Source organism: Aptenodytes patagonicus, chromosome 5, assembly GCF_965638725.1.
Source record: "Aptenodytes patagonicus chromosome 5, bAptPat1.pri.cur, whole genome shotgun sequence".
In the NCBI taxonomy this organism is placed as follows: Eukaryota; Metazoa; Chordata; class Aves; order Sphenisciformes; family Spheniscidae; genus Aptenodytes; species Aptenodytes patagonicus.
Genome location: NC_134953.1, coordinates 47659664 through 47687285, shown reverse-complemented (window position 1 = coordinate 47687285; position 27622 = coordinate 47659664). Strand labels below are relative to the sequence as shown.

The window sequence follows — 27622 nt, the reverse complement described above, 5'->3', positions numbered from 1 at the left end:
AAAGTAAATTAAGTGACCTCTGCCTGCTTCTAGAAGCCTTGTAGAATGCCTACATACAAACATCTGGAGATTTTCAAGTAAAAGGTCAAGACTTGGCTGGGCATATCAATTGTGCCACACATTTGCTTCCAGTGCTGGCTGCTCATTTCTGCAGAGGCACAAACACAAAAGGCTTGTGGGGAATTAAACAGAAAGGGCTTGCGGGAAGTTTGCACCACCACCGCTTCCTCCGTCCTGTATGACAGAGACACGATGCGGGACTCCACCCTCTCTACATATATTCAAGGTGATGAAATGCTTGCCCCTGTGCGTAGACACCATGTCTTGAAGGCACTGCTGACACTCTACAAGACACTATTATTTTTGGGGATAGTAAAGAAAGTAGAGTGACATACAGAAGAGGGTGATTTTAAATATATTTTTAAAAGTTGTAAGTTTTAATAATCCATACTCAAAGACTCGCAAGCATAACTTGGCAAAACACTTGGTTTTAAGCTTGTTTTTGAAACTGAAACAAGCTGCAGAGCATCAGCAAGAGCAGCACACCGTGGGTGAGAGCTTACAGCCTCCAGGAACTGATGAACATCAAGGAAAACAAAAGAGCAGAGAGGCCGGTCTGGCTTAGGGCAGTCATCTTTCAGCAGGTACAGTGAAAATGCAAAAGGATACGCATGGGCTTCAAGAAGGGTACAGACTATTTATTTTGAGCCAAGCTGAACAGCATTCCAACTGGCCCCTGATGTAGCCACACTGATAAAACCCCCATAAAACTGGTAGCTGCATTTGCTGAGTACTAATCTACCTGTATGATTAAGGGCAACAGAGATCATCTGTGTATGTTTGTTTCCTGATTGTTGACGCAATTATTACTTCCATTTAAAATCACTGAAAGCAAGCGCATGGCCTGTCTGCTTGCTGCTCCTGCTGCCCAAGCCGGCATGTGGCTTTGAAGGAGGTCATCAGCAGTTTGCACGTGGCTCAGGGTGCTGCTGAAGAGGAAAGTGCCCTCTCCCACGGACTGAATTTCAGCCTGCAGCAGGGCTGCTGAACACAAGGACAAGCTCATAACCTACAATTGTAGCTGTCAAGAGGAGTCCAGTTTGAGAGGACTTCAGATCTCTAGGGAAGAAATGAAATGGGGATGGGCAAAGGTCTGCAACTATCTTTGAGAAAGCAAGCTGTATATACAGTTTCTCTGTTTCCTGAAATTTTCCCTATGCTCCACATCTACCCAATCCATGAACTGGCAAATCAAAGCGTCATTTGGCCGAGCAGGCAGCCAATCTGCATGGCTCCCCAAGAGAAAACAGCTTTACAGAGTTGAGGATTTACTGCCAAGGTATTAATCCTTCCCTGCCTTTTATTATTGTTTTTTTTTAATCACAGAAACCTACTGGTTTGCACGTTGAAGCCAGTGTCTTCTGCATTGTGGGCAAAGTAATCTGTACCAGTGCTTCTTGAAATATCTTCTTCCGGATAGTGCTGCTGTCATAATCATATTGCTGTCAAAACAGACAAAAAGAGAAACAAGCCCAAACGTGTTTGGGGTTATTAATCACTCATAGGAGGAACTGGTTCTTGTTAACCTGTAACTGGTGACGGGTGAATCCCAAAGGATACCACATCACGGGTGCACTCAGGGGTTTGAATTCCCATGCAGGTTATTTCAGCTTTTACAAAAATTCCCGACAATCTGGTTTTCTGGGATCTCTTTCCCTTCATTTTTTTCTGCCTAGGCAAGAAACAGCCCCCTGATTGCTCTCTCCAGATATTTCAGCACTGCCTCTTCTGAGAGTAACGAAGTCTAGGGGCAGGCTAATTAAAAAGCTAATAAAAAATTATCTACCCAGATCCACAGCATCATCTCCAGCTGATTTAATTGCAGTTAAAAGGACTGCACATGTAAATACTTTTACAGGTGTCTGCCCAGAACTAGGTTTTACCCCCAAAATGAGCAGCTTTGTTAAGTGCCACCAAGTCAGTATCGCCAGCTGGATGGTAAGAGATATCTTCTTTCAAATAATGAGATAAATTCACATAAAATATATTCTCAGTGTCCGAAAAGGCAGAACCCAAGGTCTTCCTGTGCAAATGCTGCAACATTACATTTACCTTCAGTACTCTCAGCTTGACTTTTTCAATGGTAGTTGCAACTTTCGCTGAGTCTGCCTGGCGACTTGGAGAGAACAACTGCTCGAAAGTATAAACTGCGTTTTCCATCAGCTAAAAATAGTAATTAAAAAAATCTGTTAAAGACCAGTACATAAAATTCCTACATGCGTAAAGAAGCATGATAAATGTAACCATTAACTTAAATTGTATTTTTGAGAAGGTGAAACGGAGAAAGAATAATGGGCCTAAAATCAATACATATTTCAATTACTTTAAATGATTGTGGAAGGGGAAGAAAAGCACTGTTTAGTTTAGATTGCAACACTCAGTTTTGGAATGAGAAGCCAAAAAGAAGATTACCTAATGCAAGAGAATAAGAAAATGAAACTACCTCAAATTCTATCTTGACTTTACAGCCAGGTCAATACTAGGAAGTCTGCTAATGTAACTAAACAAACAGTTATATCAGCAAACTTAGTTAGAGTAGATTCATTTATATTGTCCAAAAATTTTCTGCTGTATTTCAGTTCTCTGAAGGCTAACATGCACAGAAATGTTGCAATAAATAAAGTTAAGCCTTGGTATTATTATTATGTTATCATAGCTGTATTGTATAGATTTAATCTCATGTCACCATCCAAACTGATGGTGACAAAGACAAAAAGCAGAATCGATCATCTATATATAAAGGCCATAGACAAAACTCATTATCCCTAACACGAAGACTCCCATTGACTCCCACCAGATTCTAATGGTCTTAATCATTAATACTGCAGATAATTTTTTAAAAAAGTAATTAATCAGTAGCTTTCCTTATAATACAAATAATTATCAGCAAAAATCGCACAAAGTGCAATAATTTCTCACAGAATTATGTTAGGCTGGCATTTGCCATATTTTCAGGTTATCCAGAGATTCATTAGAAATATTAAACACCCTACTCTGAAAAGATATTTCAGAAAAACAGTTCTGCAAACAGTTATTATGTCTACTTAATGAGGTTTTGCCTTTTTTAGCTAAGTGTTTCCACTCAAATTTTACTATGTTCTTATTGCAGAAGTACAGGGACATCCACAAGGAAGCTGTCCATACTGCTAGATCTTCCTTTGTATCACATGAGACCATCCCAGTCGATATACATAGACAGCCATATACTATAGAGGACTTCTTGTAGTTTGTAAATGAGTATGTACATACTTATAGATAAGACATGCTTTTAATTCCTCCTTGGTTAGTAGTATTTTCATGAATGAAAATATGCAGTGACAAATGCTGAAGGCCGATTCTTATAACTGACTTTGCAGATCATGTAGGATTGGACTATACAGACTGTATTTATAAATGGGAATGGAGAAGATGGAGGTTTACTCAATTTGTGCATGCATCAGAAGGCTGTACACTAAAGGCTCATGCACTGCAAGACCTTGGATACAAGAAAAAGACAGGATCAGTATAGAGTTAAGTCTGAGGCTAATTAAAAGATGAACTACTCACTTTTTATTTCAATTTCTATTTGAAGCAAATCATAAATTGGCGTAGTTCTGGTGAAGTCACTAAAGCTGCTTTATTTATTCCAGTTGAGCATTGTAGTCCCAAATTTCCTAAAACTGGCCACTAGAGGATGCCAAGCTCCCAAGCCAAGGAATCCTGCTCCAGCATCCACCGGAGTTAGAGTTAAGCCAAATGCTTCTTTTACGTTAAGACGACACAAGCACAGACATGTCTGACCTTGCTCGTTAATAAAATAAATGTCCATGGACACAAAGTGAAATGACTTACTATTTTTATGAGAAAAATACCAGCATTTTAAAGAGACAGAAGCAATAACAGCATTTTTAGATACCAGCCTTCTAAAGAGAGAGAAGCAATAACAGCATTTTTAGAACAACTTGTACTTTAATTTATTTATTGTGAATTTTGACTCATGTTCTGTTCAGAAAAAAAAAACCCACTTGGTTTGTATGGGATATATTTTCTGTCTACTTCTTTGTCTTGACTCATGGTCTTCACTTACTGAAAGACATTTTATTTGGCACCATTTTGGAATGGTCCCCCCTGAAAGACCCAGACACGGTCGCCCACAACATCCTTCTCTCTAAACTGGAAAGGTATGGATTTGATGGGTGGACTGTCCGGCGGGTGAGGAATTGGTTAGATGGTCGCATTCAGAGGGTAGTGGTCAACGGCTCAATGTCCAGATGGAGACTGGTGATGAGTGGCATCCCGCAGGGGTCCGTATTGGGACCGGTACTGTTTAATATCTTAATCAATGACATAGACAGTGGGATCGAATGCACTCTCAGCAAGTTTGCAGACGACACCAAGCTGAGTGGTGCGGTCGACACGTCAGAGGGACGGGATGCCATCCAGAGGGACCTGAACAAGCTCGAGAAGTGGGCCTGTGTGAACCTCATGAGGTTTAACAAGGCCAAATGCAAGGTCCTGCACCTGGGTCGGGGCAACCCCCGGCATCAATACAGGCTGGGGGATGAAGGGATTGAGAGCAGCCCTGCCGAGAAGGACTTGGGGGTACTGGTGGATGAAAAGCTGGACATGAGCCAGCAATGTGCGCTCGCAGCCCAGAAGGCCAATCGTATCCTGGGCTGCATCAAAAGAAGCGCGGCCAGCAGGTCGAGGGAGGTGATTCTGCCCCTCTGCTCTGGTGAGACCCCACCTGGAGTACTGCATCCAGCTCTGGAGTCCTCAGCATAAGAAAGACACGGACCTGTTAGAGCGGGTCCAGAAGAGGGCTGTGAAAATGATCAGGGGGATGGAACACCTGTGCTATGAAGAAAGGCTGAGAGAGTTGGGGTTGTTCAGCCTAGAGAAGAGAAGGCTTTGGGGAGACCTTCTTGCAGCCTATCAGTACTTAAAGGGGGCTTATAAAAAAGATGGCGGCAAACTTTTTAGCAGGGTCTGTTGCGACAGGACAAGGGGGAATGGTTTTAAACTAAAAGGGGGTAGATTTAGGCTAGATATAAGGAAGATATTTTTTATGCTGCGGGTGGTGAAACACTGGCACAGGTTGCCCAGTGAGGTGGTGGATGGCCCATCCCTGGAAACATTCAAGGTCAGGTTGGAGGGGGCTCTGAGCAACCTGATCTAGTTGAAGGTGTCCTGCCCATGGCAGGGGGGGTTGGACTAGACGACCTTTAGAGGTCCCTTCCAACCCAAACTATTCTATGATTCTATGATTCTATGAAAGCAGAATTTTATTTCTGAATAATTCTTTGGCTGCTGATCATGGCTGTACTTAGAAGAGCTGCTTTTAGGAAAACCCTAGCCCAGCACTGTGCTAGAAACTCACTTTCCATATTTGTAACTCCCACTCCACAGAACTGGACCAGCTCCATCTCACAAGATTACCAGCTAGATTATTTAGTTTCTCAACTATGGATTAAAATCACAGGATTCAACATAGAGCTACAAGGCCAAATCTGCCTTGTGATTTGGCAATCAGACGAATCTACTGGCCAGCTCCTAACAGATTTCTGGCCAGGCATCCAGAAGAAATAAAAGCAAAGCAAAACTATAGCCTATACCAATACACACTAGAGGGGAAAAAGAAGTGGAGTTCATTTTTCATCTGAAATGATGTAGTCACTTCAACCATTCCCTTGAGAAGTGAAGTTGGTTAAAGCACCTACATGCAGCTACATCCTGAGACATCATCTGTGTCCAAGTAATTGCCAGTTTTTAACATTAATTGCCTTACTTTATATTCATGAGAAAATAAACTATCAAGGAGGAGACGTACCATTTTGGTAAAATATATTTAAGATCCTTCCTGAAAAATCAACCCTTGAGAATGGAAATCAGGTAGATTTTAGCCACCTCATTGGTACAAGCACAACCTTCTCAGGTGCTGAGACGCTGAGAAATGAGAACGTCACAGTTCAGGGGAAGAGATGATCCATCCAAAATTGTTGTGCCTTACTGAAAGACTCACACACATCCAGCCTCACAAATATAAATGTGAAACAGCTTCTAGCTGTGATTTTCTTAGGTTTTGTTACCTGTACTTTGATTGAGATATATTCTAGGACTCTTGCGCAGCTTTTTATCAAGATTACTTTGAAGCAGATTAGAAGGACAAACCTAACCTGTTCTCCCAGGAGGAAAAACTGTATCTTACAGTACCTCTTGCATGAAGTTCTGTGTCCTCTGAATCACAAAATCAATGTGATAGACCTTGAAGCGACTCTTGAGGTCTTGAAGGAGCTCCTGGAGAAGGTTCACTTTCAGATAGCAGGGCTCCATTTTCACCGAGTTGAATGGTAGGTTCATAAGCTGATCCACATTCTGCGTTCCAGTGGAAGAAGAACAGGTTTCGAGAGAAAGCAACCAGAGGCAAATTTTTAATAGAGAATGTAACAGTGGCCCTAAAACAAATTCTTATATCTACACTCTAGTTCCACAAATACCGCAAGACTTTCTAAGTGACAAAACTAAGCACTAACATACTACCACCTGGGAAAGCAAATACTGCTTGTCCTTGTGGTAATGTAAAAGGCTCCAGATCTATTTTTGTCTTACCTCCTTTAGCTTTGTGATATCATTTGTCTTCTGGAAGTCCTGGATGATTTCATTAACTTCTTTATCAAAAAGTGAGCGGACTTCCGTGAATCCAGAACTCACCGGACCCATGAGCTCCTCCAATATGGATGCGAGAAATGGCTGGATATTTTCTGTGCAGCATTTCTGGGCAGGCTCAGAAACAGTGGCTGGAGTGCCAGACAATACAATGGTTACATTTAGGCTAGTAAGAGATACAGTGAAAAAAGTAATCTGAACTGATCTACTTTACAATGAATTAAACGACTCCGTATTTTTTCCCTGGAGTCACACCTCTGCAAAGATGATGAGGGTGATGAGAGTTTATAGTTTTATGAGTGACAATGAAACACCTTTTCCCATGCCCCACCTAACCAAACGCTAGCAGCTTGGGGCACTGTGAGAGCAGAGGAAAGAGCAGCTGTCAGTATTGATACACACTGGGAGGTTTGCACAGAGCGTGGCCACAGTGACTCTATAAGGAGTTATCCGAACTTGGTACTCTACAGTTCACTGAAAGCATCCTAGTCTGGTATGTGAGAATATCAACAGACCATCCTTATTTTTATCAAAACAGGTCCTAAATTATCAGCTATTTATTTATTTGCTAGCTTAAGCAACATCAACTAATATTTTGCCTGCTTTTTACACTCATTTTTATACCCATAGCAAAATTATAATTACTTCACATCAGTTTAAAACCACCTAAGAAGCCGTTTGGATTACGTATTCTTTGGTAGCCTATGAATTTGTCACATAACCAGAACTGTTTTTGTGGCGCATTCCTAGACATCAGGTCAAAACCACACTTTTAATTATGCTCATGTGACCTGTATCTTCATTACATAAGGCTGTCCAAGTGAAAATGAAAGCAGAACGAGCACCTCTAATCAGGATACTCAAAACCTGTCAGCTCTAGCTCCAACTTGAGAAGACCTGGTATTTTCACAGACACAGCGGCCATAGGTATCAGTTCCTATCAAAGGCAGCAGAGGCTCAAAGCATTTGTTTTCTGAAAATTAGTGTCTCCAGTTGGATTTTTCAAAACACATGAAAATTTCAAAACAATGACATCTGGTAATTTGAACAACACAATGGGAAACATTAAAAAAATTGCTCCAAAACACAGCTGTTCCTCCACTAACCTTTGATTTTTCCAGCTAAGAAGTTCTTGGAGTTCAGAATCTGATCCATGTCTGAGCGAATGGTTCCTTCAAGAGTTTTTGCAAAATCTCTGCATTCTTCTTTCAAGCTACTTAATCCTTCTGAGACCTGCTGCTGGACTAAGCCGTATGTTTCTTCTACGATCTAAACCCAAATGAAATTAAGAAGCATAGATCAGAATCAGCACACACAGACAACTGCTATGAGAAACAACTACTCTGCAAATATCAGTACTTACACCAAACCAGGCCCGCTTCCTATCATTCCTCTTTCCTTTCATTTTGGGCAGGATCATTGTCTGAAGGTTAGGCAGGAGTTCCTCCATCACAAGGTTGCTCAAGATCTATATGGTCAGAAGATTAAAATTATATGTTCACACACTGTTCTTCATCTGAAAACTGAGCATTCGCATCACAGAATGATGTGCAAATGCAGGCAACCCCAAATATACAATGGCTTAGCCATCCGAGGTTGGCAGGAAGATTGTATTTACAATATTAGGTATGTCTCCATGCTCCATGCGTTTCATCTGAAGCATTTTTCACTGAAAGATTTTGAGAGACCATGCAACAATTGACAACAGATGAACTGAGATGCCCGTTAACATTTACTGCATGCTATTATGAAATTGCCATGTGAAAATCAATAGAGCTAAACCGATTGATATCAGCTGAGCAACCGGATCAAAAACATTTGAAAAGTTGGTTTGCTGACTGCTGCTTCCCCAAACTGACCTTGTTCTGGGACACTCACACCCTCCCAGAGGAGGTATCATCAAGGAGAAATTGTTCTAGAGAGTCATCAGACAAAGGATGCTTCTAATAGGAAGATAATTGGCCAAAAAAAGAAATGTATGCCTGTACCAACATGGATCTCTAGCACTTTTTTGGATGAGCACCAACTTCACAATTCAAACAAGAAAAGAAGGAGATCCCAGGAAAAACAGGATATAGGACAGAAATGGAATCCAGAAATGTGGATAATCTGTGAATCAAATACTTCTACTCTGATTTTTTTTCAAAAATGTGTAACATGATCCAAAAGATTCATTAGCTCAAACCTAATCCTGTGGCAAAAGGGATAAAAAAAATAGCTGTTGGAGTTTGTGAAAAACTTTTCAAGCAATTACTTTTGTCACTAAAAGACAACTATACTGGTCTAAAACCAGTAAAACTTTCACATTGTAGAATTCATATACGTTAGTCTCCTCCCAACACCTCCAGATTATGGAACAAAAAACATACGAAATATACAACCTAAGAAAATACTCTGTGACAAAGGTGCACCACAGCAGAAAGGCAGGCGGGAAAAAAGTGTCAAAGGGACTTCTACACATCAAGCATTTGTGATGGAATGTAGGAAAACTGAGGAAAAGGTCTCATTGCCCCATTTTTTTATTATTTCTGTAAGTATATTGTTGGTCTATCATTGCTTTATTTTTCTAAATTGACACTGAGTACTTTTCTCCCTCAAGAACATTTTCACTTTGAAACAGGGTTCAGTGGTTGTAGAAGAGATGCATCACCCTCTCTGATCCCAGCATCTAACTGGCAGTTCGGCCTTGCAGATGGTTCCAATTAGAAAGAAAAGACATCAGACTGGGAATACAGATTATACCAATTTGGGGGAGTGGTCAATACACTGGCAGGCAAGGCTGCTATTCAGAGGGACCTAGATGGGCTGAAGAAATGGGTGGACAAAAACCTCATGAAGTTCAGCAAAAGCAAATGCATAGTCCAACATCTGGGATGGAACAATCTTGTGCACCAGTATAGGCTGGCAACAAATGGCTGGAAAGCAGTTTTGCAGAAAAGGACTTGGGCATCCTGGTGGACAAGAAATTTGGGCATCCTGGTGGACAAGAAATTTGACATCGGTCTGCAGGGTGTCCTTGCAGCAAAGGGCAACAGTAGGTCAAGGGAGGAGAACATTCCCCTCTATTCAGCACTTGTCAGACCGCATCTGGAGCAGCATCGTTTTGGGCTCCCCAGTACAAGACAGATCTTGACACACTGGAGTGAGTCCAGCAGAGGCCACCAAGATGGTCAGGGGATGGAGTACATGACATGTGAGGTGGAGGGAACCGGATTTGCTCAGCCTTAAGAAGATAAGGCTCAGGGGAGACCTTATTGCTGCCTACATAATGGAAGATGTTGGGCAGATGGAGCCAGACTTTTCTTGGAAATGCACAGGGAAAGGAAGAAGGTGATGGCTACAAGTAGCAACAAGGGAAAGAGTAATCAGGGATTAAGAAATATTTTTCACCATGAGGGCAGTCATGGGAACAAGTCATGCAATCTCCAACCTTGGATATCTTCAGAACTCAACTGCACAAAGCCCCTAAAGTTGGCTCTGCTTTGAGTGGGGGATTGAGCCAGATAAACTCGAGAGATCCCCTTTTAACTAAACTGTTCTCGGGTTCTGTAGTTCTCTTGATAGTGTCACCCAACTTTGTACAGAAGAAGCATCGAAGTCTGGCTTCTTTGATACAGAAAGAATGAAAAGGTGTGAAACAGATTCCTAGTTTGATTCACTGGCACCCATTTCAGAAGTTTTCTTCAGAATCACCCACTCTGTCAGGCTTTGCACCTCCTCTGCCTAGATTTGAACTACAACTTCTTCCTTGCCCATCCCACTCAGACGCACCAAATTGGCAATAAATACACAGAGTTACATGCACACATCTGATTCTGAGAGTCTAGGCTTTCCTCTCCATTTTTTTCTTTATGGACACTATATCTCTGGCCTGAGAAAGCTGCGAGACCTCTCTTTCTCTTGCGCTTTCCTTCTGCTGTTGGCCAACAAGGCAAACTATGCAAGCAGAGGGCGGCAGTTCATCATAGGACCTGCCCTATTCCTATTTCTTTGTGATCTCAGGTCTCTGCACATGTTTCCTATGGAGGCATATATCAGTGCTGGGGATATATGCTAGATTCTTGAATTTCTCTACTTAAAGCATCTTGATTTTGAACTAAATACCTCAGTCCCATATTTGGTTCAGTCATTAGTCATCCTCATGATTCAGAGGAGGGAGGGAGACCTTTTATTTCTGGACATGTTCGTTTTCTGTTCATAGATCTTGCCCAGGTATGTTTGTACTGGCCCATAGTTAGAGATGCACAGCTGCCAACTTATGATGACAGAGGCAATACTATTGTGCATGTGCTATACAGAATGGCACATAACCCTTTCATCACGGCTTTTTATCTGTCATGACTGTACAGCACATACGTGGGTGCCCACAGTCCCCTGAGAGCTTTGAAATGCAGTGGATATCCCGCAAATCACAGAGAGACATAGTAACCCTATAAAAAAGCAAGACAAAATGCACCTTAAGGTTCTGTACATTTCTCATTTAATCTGGGTGAAGGATTACTAGCTTGCTCAGCAGTTTCAGTAAAGTCTCACAGACAAAGTATGTAGTCCTCCTTCCTCTCCAGTGGGGCTTGAACAGAGTTTTTGCTAAGTGATGAGTATTTGAACCCAGCTTTTCCCCTTGCTTCAACAACAGCCCAGCACAGTCCTCATTCAAGGATCACTGCCCTGATGCACCCAGCTGCTGGCTGAGCCAATAGAGAGTGCAAAAACACTGCTCAATTTTGTATTTTCATCATTCTTGGAGTGCCAGCATTTCATGACATTCAACCTCACGTATTACAGCTGCTCGAGTGGGTTTTAGACATACAGTTGATACTAAAGTCAGAGCAACACTGCTTCCTCCAGCTGTTACACTTAACAAAGGGCTCTATGAACATGAGAAACACTCCTTGTGTGGGGACGTGCTCCTCCTTTACTGCTATCAAGAGTCCCAAGATGCACCAACAGCACGATAGGGAAACGGCAGGAACTCAGACAGCAAAAGTAAGTAAGAAAGGGCTCTGACTGCATGCCACTAGTATAAAACAGAGTACCTCCTGGGCATAAGACAGCCCCTACAGAAACATAACACACAATACCCTACTTATTAATATACCTGTAATATACCTATAATATGTAATACCCTATTATTGTTGTTTCATATAACTTAAATTCTTATAGATTATGCCACAGCACCACTCAAATTCAGCTATGCTGACTCAAATACCTGTCAAAACCAATGGACAGGTCCTAAACTAATGAGTCACTTAAAAAAAAATCTCACGAATAACCCAAACTGGAGCACCACAGACGGAATAATAAATGTGACAACAGATCAAATATATTCTGAAGAATCTGAGCTCTCTGGAAACATTTTTAGGAATGCTGGATTGGCTTTATATTTCTGTACTGAAAGGTGCACGGTAGAGGTTTGGGGTTTTTAATCCCTTATTCAGCTATCCTTGATTTACCAATATGTTATTCTACATTCATGTTGTACTGATGAATGGAGTTATGCTAGTATAACATTAGTGTCCTGTAGTGCTTTCGCTATGTGGCTGTACTGTTGCTTATAACAAGTGTTGTCAAAAATTTCCTGGTTTTAACCCTGTATTTCAGCACTTAACCTACAGAAATACCATCTACAATTGAATTTATCCTTTGTTAGTAACGAAACCTTAAAAATGAAAAAGAAGAAAAACAAAACCAGGAAAAGGAACTTTTATGACACAAAACAAATTCAGTAGGTCTTCAGGCAAGTGACTGGGTACTTGCTAATATTACATCCATGTTGCACTACCTAGGCAGAACCGCGTGAGCCAATGCTGCGGAGACTCTGTCATTATAAATGAATGTGAGGGAATGTATTTATTGGCATTCTGCAGAGATTTTTACAGAAACAAATTGTAGCTTGCTTGTTCCAAACCATTCACTTAGCTTGGATATCTGCCTAAAATAATTATTATATTTGGTCAAAGCAGCATGAGAACACACTATACTTACAGAATGAATTATTACTAAGAAGATAATAGCGTAACTAGTCTGGATGTCTTCTGATTACAGTTCTCTCGAGGTATAAGGGTTATGAGTAAGTAGTTGGCAAGCAACAGGAAAAATAAAACATAAAATGAAACTAGCAATATAATAGCTCCATAACTTGAGGGAGGAGGGGAGAAGAGAAAAACCCTCACTCCCTCCACTGGAAGGATGGAACTCCTTATACTAAGGATTTTATTATCAGATGTTAGCAGGAAACTTCAATCCCTGACATGATGGCACTGGGAAAGACACTGTTTATAGATTCTTCTCCGGTTTCCACATTTTTCAGCATTTCAGAGGTAGACTTCTCCTAAAATGAATAATCTGGTTTCTTAAAACAAAACCCTGCATCGTGAACTCTCCATCAGGCTTTTTTCCATTTTCCCAAAGGGAAGCCAGATTTCATCAAGGAAAACACCCAGCAGCTGGTACTAAAGTAAATATTTGCTGCTGAGTGCTCAGTGCTGCGGAAAAAAATTATAAATTGGGGCCCAAATAATGTCTCAATTGCACTAAAAGACATCTGGAGTGATTCCAGAGGGATCGGTGGAGTTACTTCAGCTACCATCAGTGCTCCAAAGCTGCTCACTCAGGTGCCCAAATATGGACCCAGACCCTGAGCTTAGCATCTCATTTCTGAAGAACTGAAGTACACAAATTTTTGGTGTTTAAGTGTGACTGTTACTATGCAAGACTCTGTTTCAGAAGTCTGGCACAATAAGTAGGTCTACTAGTTTATCCACTCAGGACTAAAAGCTTCATTCCCAAAGAACGGGGAAAAGCAAAATGAAAAGATTCTTCAAAATTTATGTTTAGCTGCTATTCTGTTCTTCATAAAGCCTGATCTCCTACGATGGCATCTGGAGGCATTAGAGGACAAGCAACAGGAAACTGTAACAAAGGTAGGAGCAACAAAAGAAAAAAATATCTCTTACCTGCAAAATAGCTGTCATGAAAGGTAGAAAAACAGAGCACAGCCCAATGCAGCTGACAGTGAGTATCTGCTACATACAAACCGTGGCTTCTGAGTTTTGTATTGCTTTTGGTCTCACCGATTTACCAAAACTATAAACAGCAGCAAACGTGGTAGCGAGATGTTAGCAAGTGCCTTGTTTTAGACACAGCATTTATTCACCAATTGACCCCATGGCATAAAATTAAAGTAGATGTATGAGCTTTTTGTGGAAATGTGGCCATCCCTACATTCCAGCACAACACAACAACTTTAGTTCACAGCACGCTTTCTTTCACTTTCTAGCAAAAAACTCAAAATGGGGTTTATTAAAAAAGTATCATCACTTACATTATCAGTAAGAAGTGTCTTGAAATCTTGGGTATTTCTACCTACTAGATTTTCTTTTTAAAAATGCCATTTTTTCCCAAGAAGCCTTATAACCTTCACTGTCCTCAGAGCTGCCATATCCAAAGCTGAAACAAAATCAGGAAGATATTCTTTTACCTCTTTTTCGTTGCCGGTTATCATTTCCCATGTCCCATAGTGGCCTTTCTCCTGCCGGAAGAACTGAATGGCTTCTAAGAACGCTTCGACTTCATACGTGGTCTGCTTGAGAAAATCTGAAGAAAACAAAAAGTAACAAAAAGTATTTACCCATAAATAACCTTTAAAAAATAACCATCCTTTTTTGATCCATTTTCCTGTTCCATGTGCATCTAGCAGTAATACTTTTAAATCATTTACTAAACCAGAACATCTGAAGCCCTTGGGCTTTCCTTAAGATTTAGAAGCATAATGTTGAACTATCACATTACACATATGAACTATCACAAGCCATCCCACCTAGTTGATAAGTTAAACCAACACCAGCAAATGTTAATATGGAGCACATGATAAGGTAAGAGTTTTACAGCAGCAAGCTTTGTCTGTGGTAGACTTTGACAAGGCAGTCATTAACATATGAAAGCTCATCCCTTGCCGTTATACCTATGAGCAATGTAAGATGGTACATGGGAAGACCTTGACAGCACGTACCAGGGCCAAGAGTTGGGAGCTTCTGCTTCTTTAAGATAAGAATTAAGAATTTAAGATAATGATAGTCAGCTGATTGCGGCATGTTGTACACCCTTGATAAATTGCTAAACCCTGAGTTAATGGTCCCCAATAATCTTTTATTTCCTTTGTTTTATTAAGGAATTGATGATCAAGGTGATTTTTCATGGGCATACAATAAAACAGACCTGGACAACGTTAAGCACCATGCTTATTCCAATTAAGCACAAAAACTTCTGACAAAATCATGCTGCTTTCCCTAAATATTTCAGGAATGTTTAACCACAGCTCCTGAGTATCTGGTTATTGTCCATGGCTACTGCTGCTAGATGGTAGCTCTTCCCAAGAACAACATGGTAGCCTGGGGACACTGTTGTACAAATGAGACCACAGCACGGAAAAACCCAAGAAGTGGCTGAGCTAGTTTGCTCTTACAAACTCTGGATAACCAGTCGTACAACAGAAATTACATCTCAGGCAATTTGTTCTTTCCAAACTGCTAAAGGCTTTCAAGAGAGTTGCAGCCAACACTCTCCTTCACATGAGAGCGCACAAAACCGCAGCTAATTAAGATAGTATAACAGCAGTTACACAGCAGAACTAGTTTGTCATGATTTGGGGAGAAACAGTCCCTCTGCCTCAAAATGTGGAAAAGCTCCCCAGAGCAATCAGGCTGCTTGACAAACCTGAGTAAGAAAAACCACCACTGAAATACTTCAGGAATTCAAGTGCTGTGTCTTTGCTATGAAACAGAACTTCAGGATTATTGTGAGGATTATTATCTTAAGGAAAAAACAAAGCCATGACGGTTTATTGTCCCCTCTTCAAGGTTATCTACTTGCAGCCTTGATCAGCTGAAGTCCTGTTGTGCACACGTTAGGAAGAAAGGAGAGAAGAAGAAGAATGTTAATTCTCTCAAAGCTAAGTATGCTGCTTTAAAAGATACTGATATATATAAACAATTGTTATGTGAAGAGTCAGGGAGTAAGTTCTCAAGCCTTGCCCATCAAGCAAGACACTTCTTTTGACTTGTTCATGAAACTTCTAAAGAGAGAAGCTTTATAGGAGGCTTGCATACATGCCAAGGGCAATACAGAGATTATACAGATTATGGGAAACACGAAGGATTAACACTACAGTAATGCCTGAAATGTCTCCTCCATGCGCTTTACACAAAAAAGAAAGCTACAGAAACCTACAATTAGTTTCATCAATGCTTCACCCTGGCTACTGCTTGAAAACAGCACTGTATAGATTTTATCTACGTGGCAGGCAATGAGGTTTCAGATCTGCTAAGAGCCCAAATGTCAGAATTCGTCCTTTTGGAGTTTCCCTGGGTGTAATAATTACTTCAGGAAGGTATGTTATGAGGTGCAGTAAACACTCTCTCAGTGCCACTCTATAGATACCGTCCCCGTTTTGCAGATATTTGGAGGTCCTGAGAGATCACACAATTTTTTCAAGCTCACATGATGATCAAACAAGAGAAAAACAGCCAGGTAAAATCCCAACCATACCTTCACTGCTACCTCCATGATTTATAGCATTTTTAATAGCAAGTCACAAACCAGGTTGCTAAAATATCAGTAAAAGAGTTGTAAGTCAGGCTGTTCACTGCCAAGAGAACATCCTCTGATGGCAGCTTCAATGAAAGAATGGAGTATTCCACCGGAGAAACTGGTGGAGTGTTGCATCTGAAAGCTTTTGTCCTCCCAAAATTAAACTCTGAATATTTTGACAAGAAGAGGGCCGGGCTTGGCTGGAGGAAGGAAGAACTGCAGCTCCTGCAGCCCTCCGTGACTCACATGTTTTCCTTCTTCACAGCTGTGCTCCCTCCTAACCAAAAGGGACAACAGACCATCCAAAGGGCTGGATCTTGGACCTGCTGAGATGATGATGCGCCAGTGCTGACAAGAGTCTGCCCTCTAAGATCATCAAGTCTTAAACTCCATGCTCAAGGGAGTATTTTCTCTCTGTTCTGACTGTCCCCAACACCGTAGAGAAGTGGGAAGAAGGAGCTAAAAATCCAAGAGCAACTCATTTGAATAGTTCATGGGAAAAACATCAAGCTGTAAGTACCATAAAATCCCAATCACTCATTCTTTCCTATGCCAGTAAACACAGGAGAAAAACACAATTATGGCAGTCTTACTACAGCTCAAAGTAGAAAGTAGAAAGGAAGCTTTATCCTTCAAGGCTACTACAATTGCTTAATTTAGGCAATTTCATTCTCACTTTCCATAGGAGGAAAAGATTGCATCAGTGATAAGGCACTGAACAACTAGATCCATCCAGCGTTGTGCTGTGCAGAAGCTGTTGGCGAGGCACACAAGACAGAGGCACATTCATGGGATACGGCTCAAGAAAAGGGAATTGTACCCAAGCTGAAAGGAGCTACGGTGCACATCCTCCAAGATTTCAGCAGGGAAGAGCCAGGGCTTCTGTAAATCAGATCCAGCAGTTTATGAAAAGGCTAGCGGACTGCTGCTGGCTTGGCAGCCAGCTCCGTTATGCCATAGCAAATTAAGGAAAACAATGAATAAGCTGTTGGGGTAGCCCCGCTTGCGTGCAAGGGAGAGGATGGTGCGTGGGAGATGGAAGCAGATGCTGCAGCTGCAAGCAGGGCAGGTGGTAAACCACAGTGGTATCAGGAACAATTGTTCATCAGCAGAAAGGATGACGTGTGCTTCACCCACCTGAATGCCCTTGAAGGGGCTTCCCCTTCAACCAACCTGGCTAGCACCTATCATGAGTGATGAATCTGTCCCCACAGTTTGTAGAAAGTGGAGCATGTTAGGGGAGCTTGGTGCAGTGGTAGTTGTAGGTCATCCTTATCCAACTCCCATACAAAGCCATAAAGTTTACTGAATGTCCTCCAGCAAAAGGCCAGTGAGGCTTTACAGGTACCCAGACTGAAGCTACGTGCTTAATCCAGGCTGGTCTGCACTTGGAAAACTACACAAGCAGCTTTTCTGGCTGCTAATGAATATAACATCAGCTTATCTGTGGAGAGCAAAACAAAATTCTGTTTGTTCTGTTTAATTTTAAAACAAGAAAACACACCTAGATACTCTGTCTTTACATATGCAAGTGTGGAGCCTAATTTTAATAACAGATAAGATATTGCTAACTATGGATTCCTTTTATAAACATAACAGAATAACTGCTATAAAGCTCCTTTTTAAAAGATGGAAGGACATCTGGAAACACCATGACTTTATAAATCTCCCCAAATTTGCCCACCTCTCAAAGGCACAGCTGAGTTTGTTCAGTATTGCAGAAAGCTGCCTGTAGGAATGAGCTTCCTTCCAGCATACAAACAGTTTAAATCCCTCTTTAAAAAAAAAAGAAATCTCAAACCTTAACTCATCAAAATGATACACAGAGGACCAGGCTACTCGACACCCACTGAGTGCACTTGCACCTGGTGCAGAGGTGTTAACGCAGAGGGTCCTGCTCCTAATTTCAGCTGTATCCGATGTTCCAGCTGCTGTGGGACTTGCAGTCTCCTAACGAGGTGCTCCAGGCTATGAGCTGCAGCTCCTTCTCTGTCACTTGGCAGATGAATGTTTGGTCATACCGGCGAGTAACGAGGAAATCTTCAGTCCCAAGTTCCTGCGTGCTCTCCCACCCACGGCAGGACAGCTGCACCTTTGTTTGAAGATGGATGTGTCGCTGGCACATTGTTTAAAAGCCCCTTGGGAAAGGCTATCTGAACAATTTTTCTGATTTGCTAACACTTCTTGAGTATGCCTAAACACAGCAGTGGAAATTAATTGCCCTGGTGAATTTGGTCTCATCCGGAGCCATAGACTGATGGGTCTTACATCAGTCAAAACACTGAAGACCCCTGTGCAAAAACTTCTATAAATAGGCCTCGTTACCAGAGAGGATGAGTGCCACAGACCTCACTGCCTCCAGCTAAAATGGTGGATTTCCAGCAAATTCAGATAATATGAAATCTGTATTTGAACATTCCAGTTCAAATTTTGTATCTGTATATACTGCAGACTGCTGCACTGGGTCACTTGCTGTGCTTTGTAGCAGAAAGCTCAAAACCAGCTGATGTTTAGTTGCCTAGATGATGATTTTTCTTAAATGGTGATTACAATCAAAGGAAGATGCCTCTTTAACATTACACATCCTAACCTGCCATGCTAGCTGTTAAAAAGTATTTCGATATCCAGTTTAAACTGTGTGCCCCTCTAAACAATAATTGTTATTAATGAAGCTATTCAAACTCATTATTGCAGCATGAAAGAGGCTAAAATGGTCGTCAAAAAACAGGAATGCCAATATGTGTTTGAAGACAGACAGCGTATCATTTACCCCCTTAACAAATGCAATGGTGACAAGTCAAGTCAAGTCAAGTCATAAGTAGCAGCACAGCTTGTTTCTGTACTACTCGTGCAACCGCATGGAAAAGTCTGTGTTAGGGAAGAGCAGGGAAATGTTTCTCCAGCTCCTGGTGGGACTTCAGTCGGATGCGATAACCAGACAGTGAGAATTTTCCACCTCCAAGAACTGATGGGGTGGTTTGCTCTGCTGAGACACCAGTGGTTCACAGTTCCCTTCTATGTCTTGGCTAATTCTGCAAACTGGGACTCGCTGATTTTTGGACGCAGCAACAGCATTACTGCATTAAACTGTTTGGAGAGCCAAGGAACTGCAGTCAGGATGTTTTATGATGTGTAAAAACTGAGTCTGTCATTCTTCAAAACAAACTGAGTGCCCCTATTGCAATCCAGTAAATGTCCTTCTCCCATATGGGCTTTTCTTACAATAAATTTATACTTTTATTGTTAATAACAGTGAAGGGGTATATTGACTGTGGACAAAGTGCTTTACCAAAGCGAGCTAAACCACTGAGAGTAATCTAAGCTTTTTGGCTGACATTTCACAAAAGGCTGAGGCCCAAAGACGTAGATGAACAAGTGTTAAAACAGAATCCAGAAGTCTGAGCTCACAGAGCACAGGTTTTAATTAAAGAAATGCTGATTCTGACATAACGCCCATCATCTGACTATCAAAACTAGGAAGTAATCCACCCCGGCTTCATCCGTTTCCTGCAGCACTCACATCGACATACACATTCCTGAGCTGGAGAGCTGCCTACAGTTTGGTGAAAGATTCTGCATTCAGTGAATATTATTTTCCATACAGTCCCTGAATTCTTCCTGCAGGTAACTATAATTGATATTAAAGCAATCTGGCATCCAATGATGGCTGTATTTATAAGATATGATCATGTAAAGGCCCATAGGTAGGAACGTAGCCTTGCCTGGCTCTTGCCTACCATCCTCAGTAGCTGCAGCTTTGGCCAAATGTCTCTTCCCAACACAAGTCGCTAGCAACCTGATATACTTTTTAGTTCCCTCCTACAAGACAGCCCATGAATACCTCCTCAAATCTTCAAAAACCACAGGCTGACTTTGGTTAAAGAGTGGGGAAGGCAGGAGGACAGTCACTGGAAGGAAATGAAGATGACTGAGGAGTTGAGTTTGGTGGTCTTTCACTGATGGGGAGAATGTTTGTCACTTACTATAATTTTTGGAATATGATAAACTAGTAGAAACTGGATTTAATTTTATGTGATCTCACAATATTATTTCCCTGCTTCCTCATCTATTTGGTGGAAAGCTGGCTCAAGTGAAGGCAGTGCCAAAACATCTATTTTGTAGCTCCTTCTTGTTGATCACCTTATATAGCATTTTCCTGGGACAATAAAAATCTCTGTACAGGTATCGGTGAAGGGCCTTCCTTCTTGTGATGCTACAAATAGATAGTAGGAGGTGGATAAAGCTGAAAAATATTTGGAAATTTAAGTGTCTCATCTTTGGTTTTAGCAGTCGCAAAAGATGGTGCTTCCACCACTTACTACTTCCACTGGACACTGCTACCCTCAACGGAATAGATTTCATGCTAAGAAATGCAAATTACATTTTTCCCAATTTTCTTATCCTTCCAAGTCATCCCCCTCTTACCTTGGCATCTGTTTCTTTCAAATATACTTAGATTGTTGGTTTTCTTCTGCTTTCCATTATACATGCTCTTTAATAAAAAAAATCAATTTCTAATTGAATTTTGTTTTAAATTTGATTCTTTTAAAACAAAAGCTGGTAAGAAAGAAAATACACAACCCCAAACCAGAGGGAGGCTGCTGAGAGAAAAGGCTGCCATTTTAAAAAACTGTGGTGTCTTAACCATCTAGGTTAACCATAGGACATTTCCATCTCTCGTACTGGTACTTCAAAGAAAGCTATTGCACACTGCCAGCCGCTGAAGGATTTGTGGTGAAGGCAGCTGCAGAACATCAGGGAATAAGAGACGTTCCTGCAGTTAAGGAATCATTCTGCCAACCTCCCAACACCACAAATAGGGGATGCCTATCAAATAAAAGTAAATGAGCATGACAAAGAACGATTTCCCTTTCTAAGAGTGATCTTCGTAGCACAGGTTTCCTGCAATAGCATTTTTTCTAGCATTTCTGGTAATACCTGCCTGTGATTTATTTGCTGTGGGTAGGGACTGCAGTGATTATTCTCTGTTGCTCATGTAGTTTCTGTTTAATGATGAGCAACTTTCTACTGTGAGGTGTATGAGTAATATCATCACATGGAGGATGATGGACAGGACACAGAGAAAGGCTCAGAGAGAGCAAGACCTTCCGATCATGACACTGTCAGAAGGCAAAAAGTGACCACCGGAGTTCCCAGCACATTTTAAGAGCTGTTGCTTGTCAGATACTACAGAAAGTTGGTAAGAAAGGCCATGGTCATCAACTCCAAAAAATAAGGTTCTGAAAATTTCTGTCTCAAAAAAATAAGGAAATGGTCCCAACCGAAAGGGGACCACAGGTGAAAAAAAATGAAAGTGATCCATCTGCTTGAACCTGGGGAGATGAGGAGAGCTTGGGAACTGGACCTTGGGAAAAGAGAGCTTGCCCAGGGCTAGTAACACAGCTTTAACACCTCTAGAAATGATCCTCTGAATAACAGGACACACCATTTACTTTTACAAAATGGAGCCCTGTCATATTGTTACCCAAATCGAGAACGAAGTGAAGTATAATGCCCTGGGTCTGAGAAGCATCAACCTCACAGCTCTGATGTTTTCCTGAGAGCAATGTACTATCATATTATTCACAGATCATGTGGTATAAAGCTGCTAACCACTAACAGAAGCTAGATGAGGTCATTTCCAAACAGGATACAACCCTGCAATAATACACTGTATTTATAGCAAATCAAGTTTTGCAGCGCAAGTTCCCTCCGAGACCATCAAACCGACATTCAGTGGGTTTAACTATTTGCTTTGCAGCATGCGGTGCCTGTATTAAAGCTGTTCAAAGCAGCACAAGACAGATTACAAGGTACCTCCCTCTGTTGGGACCAGCAGCTTCATGTTTCATAGTCTAAAACATGAGTGCACCGTATAAACACACACAAAGAATCACAATATCGCTCATCTTCAACAATCTCCAAGCATTTTCCAAAACAGCTACCGTGTTCCTGGTGCAGGTGAGAATTTTTCTGCTGCTGAACTTTGAAGCTGGAGCCCAAACACAATCTGACACTCACACAAATGGGTATCTTCACTGCTCCTAAAATAGGCTCAGGTGGTGGGCATAAGGCAGTGGCTCTTTTGCACCACCCCACGCTTGGTAATATATTACAAAAGGAGAATCAGCCCAAGGCGTGGAGGTGACAGAGGTAGGAAGACCGTAATCGCAATTAGGATTTTAGCACATTAATCATCTTGGTGTTTCAGAATGAATATATCTCCTACAACTGAAAATCCTAACTACAGTATAGGCAAGCAGGCTTACTGGAAAAGCAAAAGCCATGCTGAATGAAGGCAATGATGTTGCAGAACAAAAACATCCCAGAAAGAGGAAAAATAGTCTTATTTTAAGCAAAATATTCTAAATTATACAAAAAAAGCCTAAATTGTGTCCCAAAATGTTTCATGGGTTTTGTAGCATCCCACAGGCCTTGTCAAAGAGTTTTATAGCAAAATGGTTTTGAATGTTATGATAGAATTAATATTTCTATGGAGGTTTGCACACCAGTTTTGAAAAGTCCATTTGGACCTCAGACATCTGCCTGGTGAAAGACCAGCCATGGTCTCAGCCACTCATGTGGCGTGCAGGAGATCTGATCTTATTAACCATAAAGTGATTTAATGAATCAAAGTGCAGCAGCTGCAGTGAGAGAAGCCAAGACACAAGTCCCAGGTTTGAGTCAGGCAGGCGATGGGCTGAATACTCTGTCTTCATTCGTACCTTTTCCCACCCCCAAATTATCAGGCAAACCTTCAGAAAGGTCTTGCTTTCATCCCAGTGCAGAAGTACATTTTTCTTTAACATCAAAAGAAGCAATTTCCTCCTCAGTTCTACTTCAATTCGTCCTTCCGCACATAATCTGAAAAAGGCAACAAGAATATCTTTTTCTTCAGCTGCCCTCTCCGGAGAAGAAATGCCAGCCTGTCTGCAACATGAAGGCTAAAAAATCTTTGTATCTCTGTATATAGGGATATATATCTTTCAGCTTAAGTATTTAATGTCATCTTCTCAACCTTTATCAACGCTTCAGTAATTATTTTGAATTATAGTCCAAGAGTTGGCAAGCCCTACCTGTACTATACACATGTAACATAGGAAAGCTAGAAATAATGATGAGAAAAACACCTGCCAGCTAAACTTAGAGTTGAAAAAGGAAATGTGGACACAGCTAATGGCAACCCTAAAAGCCAGAGATGGAGAAAAAAAATCTGAAGCCATCCTAGTTGTCCTGATGTAGCCAAACTGTGACAGAACACCCTGCATGAGCTTAGAAGTACATTTTGTATTTCTCTCTTGCCTAATGTACTTCTTTAATGTATTTATTTCTCTAAATTATTTTTTGTTATTTATGATTAAATTGGAGATGACAGGATATGGTTTTGAAAGTCTCTTAGCTTCCTGTGTCATGAGGTGATTATCAAGATAAGGATGTGAAATCAAACCAGATGAAAGAAAATAAAATCATGAAGTGAAACTCCGCGTCTCCCAGAATGGGCTAGCTGTATTTTCCTTCTCATCATGCAGACTTCCCTCTATCCCAGCACCAAGTGGTCGGGCTTCTTCACTTTTAACAACAAATACCAAGTGAAACACAATAGCTGGTAACCTCATACAGGAAACGAGATAACCTCCTAAAATAACAAAAAATTAAATAAGCGTTCGGAAGAAACTTCAGTCTGATTTTCAGGGCATACAAACGTAAAGGATTAAAAACTGGAGAACGGAAATATTAGAGCACTGTGAATATTTTGAGCATTTTCTTCATTATTGACATTCTGGGACTGACAGCACTTCCCCATTGGGGGTTAGGTGGCCATTTCAGCAGTAAATTTCCCCCAAAATTTGAGGTGTGCAGTTCTCACCATTTCACTACGAAAATGGGGATGGAGAGGGAACCACAATAAGTCCAAGCTGTGGATGAAAGTGGAGGGGGATCATGGAGGTAAAGGCAAACCAATGAATTGCATGCTACAGCCCACATCTAAACTGGAAGTAGTGGTTTAGGAAATTGGAGGAACAAATGAAGCCACTTTCTTCCACACTCCACTTCAACTCAAGCACAGCTTCTTTAAAAATCTGAGAAGTATTTAAAACTAAGTATTACATAAAATCCTACACTGATGAAGGTCTGACCTCCACAGACGCTCAAGAAGAACAGGCTCTCTGGAAGTAACAGTAAACGGTCAGAAAAACTCAATTAAGTCAAAACTTAGGGAGGGAAAGTTAAAAAACAATATTATGGGCAGAAAATTCTCCTTCTTTCTGCCCCTTCTGGTGCGAAGTTGATACGAAAGTGATATTAGGATATATATTTTTTGTCATGTGCTGTTATTCTCCTGACTTAATTACGAATCATCAAAACTGAAACAAATATAGTAACACATTTTACATAATGATGTAATGTAGGATCTTTAGATATAAAAAATTCTAATGTGGTCAACAATACTAATTATTTACTAAAGCCAATAAGGCCACATTTAGTACACTGTAAACGCATCCCAGCTAAGATCAGATCAGAAAGCAAGAGTTCTCCAGTAACCCTTGAAACTGCATCTTTTACAACACTTATCTTTTCTCTTGACACATTTGTCATTTGAAACATTTATTTTTCAGTTTTACTAAAACAGTGAAGGCTATACAATCACCCTGGGAAAATACAGCAAATGTCCTACGGCATAAGGAACAGACTAGCAAAGCGAACGTTGAAAATGTAGTTGTGTAGCCCTGTACCCAGAGAACCGTACGTTCTTCTCTGTATGTGGAATTATCTTTGTCAAGAGCCATCACTGGGTCATATTACTCTACACCACCATATTTTATTATTGACTCTTCTGTATCAGTTGGCTTGTTGTTCTTCTGCAAAGAACATTTTTTGGCTGACCCATGTTATATATTTAGAGACCTCCCCTAAACGTTATCTTTCTATATGCACACTTATGTCATTTAACTAATTTAACTCACCCTTTCATTTATCATATTCATTGATCAAAGCCAAAAAGCTTGGAAATCAGCAAATATGCCTGTTATAATGTTTTATACCCTGTGCCTAGGTAATAAATTCAATGAGAAAGGTATCGTGGCATTTCAGAGCTGCACACAATGTTCTTTAATGCAGCCCACTGAAGTCCTTAATTACAAAGCTGTTGGTAAAGAATGAACAGTTTGGAAGGAAGGAAGCTTTTTGATGGATAACAGCCAAGATTAGATAGTAGCACCTCTGTACTGAGTATGCAAATTTACAGTCATCTTTTTTTTCCTGGGAGCAAAGTTACACAGCCATTAATTTTCACAGGAGAAGGGTCATACACTGAATGGTGTAAAGCAATTTTGAAATATATTTGACTCAAACTCAGCCAGAAGAGGGAATCAAATGCAAGTATGGCTTATGTTAGAGTGGCCAAATCTGGTAGCCCAATAGCTGCAGCTCTCATTACATCCTTCCCCACCTGCCCCCACTGACAGCAGGTCCAGATGTATGTTTCCCCCAGCAATAACTCTCAGACGCCCATGTCTCTTCAGTAGCTGGTTCGGACCTATGGTCCCTCCAGTACTGGTGCCAGTCCTATGGTATCTCTGGTCACTGGCTCCCACACCTCCTCTCCTACTTGCCAGATGGTCCAGCTTGAAGTTTGCTAGTGAGTGAAGCCTACGTACATGCACAGCTGGTAGAAGCTCGTTAGGAAAGCACTCTGGTCTCACCAGATGATGGCCCTGCGCCTATGGGCCCCTGTGCTCTGTGGTCGCTTCTCCCAATGCTGGCACTGGGACCTCTCACACACATCTCTCCAGGTGCTGGCACCTCAAACCTGTGGAGTCCCCATGACCCCGCGGCTCCTTCTCTACTTGCTGGCACTTTGGACCCCAACACACACACCGGAGAGCACCCTCACCCTGGAAAATAGTTAGAAGTGGACTTTAGTAAGAAGACAGGACAGACCGTAGTGATCAAGTGTGGGGCTTGACTGGACAAGCATACTGACCAGCCTCCTGTTTACACCCAGCTGACCCCATTTATCCCCTTTTTCCCTCTGTTATCCCATGCTTGTTCCTCTCCAATCCACTTTGATTCTTCCCTTTTCCTGCCTTTGGTCCTTCCCCTAAACATCCCATAATAAATCTTGCATATTCCCAGAGTCTCCTGGAAAACGTCCCGTAATATGCTTTACACAATCCCCAAATGCTCTTCCCCTCCATCCTATAATGAATCCCATACCCGCTTAGGCAACGACAGCCCTGCAGACTGTGAGACGGTTGGGGAGAGCCACCGGTGACCCACCCGGCTGGGTTTCATGGTGGGACCGTGAGTTGAGCCCCCTCCTCTGAGCACCAGGGCAGCCAGGTCGGGGTCCCCTCTGCACCCATCACTTGTTGGGGTTCCTCTGCTGCTCCCTGGGCACTTGTGTTTTCATTAATTAGCCCTTAATCACACGACCTCAAAGCTTAAAACCCAAAAAGCATTTGATCTCCTCCCCAAACCCTGAGGCATCACAAAAGCCAACTTGCGAAGTGCAAAGCAGGAGCTGCCCAGATCAATCACTGAACTGGGATGATTTCTGTACGCAGATTCATCAGTCAATCAACTTTCAGAGTCAGGGTAATTCACAAAATCTCAGTGTATGCATCCGGTTGTGCTAGAATATTTTTAAAGCCATGACCAGTCAGGTTCTGATTGGCTTAGGCTCATTTTAAAGGTTTTAAATATGCTTTATCCGAACTGTACTCAAGAAAGGTGCAAAACATCTACATATTCTATTGATAATGAAGGAAATCATCGTCCTCTCGAACTGCAAACCCTTATCAATTAGTTTAAAGGAAGGACAAACACAATAGGAAAATCGGGGGGGGGAGGAGGAGAACCCACAATCCATACATCTGAATCATATTTGCAAGCAGTGATCACTAAATCTGAACACTTTTGTAATTATTCTCCTGACCATGAGTTCTGACCAGAAAACCCAGAAACACAGGCTGGACTGGTTATTTATAACAGAAGGACTCTAAAGAGAGGAATGCCAGGGCGGCTCCTATCGCAAGACCACACGCTGATTCACTCCAGTTTTCTGTTCAGCAAGAGACAGTATTTAATTCTGCTTCCTGGGAGAAAACAGACTTTAACCAAAAACTCCTCCAAGTTTTTGGCTAAAGTCCAGTGCAATATATTCCTTTCCAGAAGTGGTAGATTATAGAAAAGACAGAAAGGCAACTTCTGATCAGACATTATATCTGTGTTTCTCCTGCCCTTGCCAAATCTGCCCTGGCAAAAGTGAACTTGGCACTTTTTAGAAGGGGTGGGGTGAGTGCTGCCTTGGCCGGTGCTCCTTATC

General features: G+C 41.5%; 1 protein-coding gene across 1 annotated transcript in view; it reads right to left on the bottom strand.

The window, feature by feature from the left end:
- NIBAN1 (niban apoptosis regulator 1) overlaps window positions 1-27622 on the bottom strand; it is a 70816-nt gene that overhangs the window by 5966 nt on the left and 37228 nt on the right. The window contains exons 6-12 of the mRNA XM_076339573.1: window positions 14186-14301; window positions 8069-8173; window positions 7812-7974; window positions 6649-6836; window positions 6253-6414; window positions 2113-2223; window positions 1395-1502 (exon numbers count right to left, since the gene is read on the bottom strand). Coding sequence (XP_076195688.1) covers window positions 1395-1502; window positions 2113-2223; window positions 6253-6414; window positions 6649-6836; window positions 7812-7974; window positions 8069-8173; window positions 14186-14301 — 953 coding nt within the window. The remainder of the gene's footprint in view (window positions 1-1394; window positions 1503-2112; window positions 2224-6252; window positions 6415-6648; window positions 6837-7811; window positions 7975-8068; window positions 8174-14185; window positions 14302-27622) is intronic.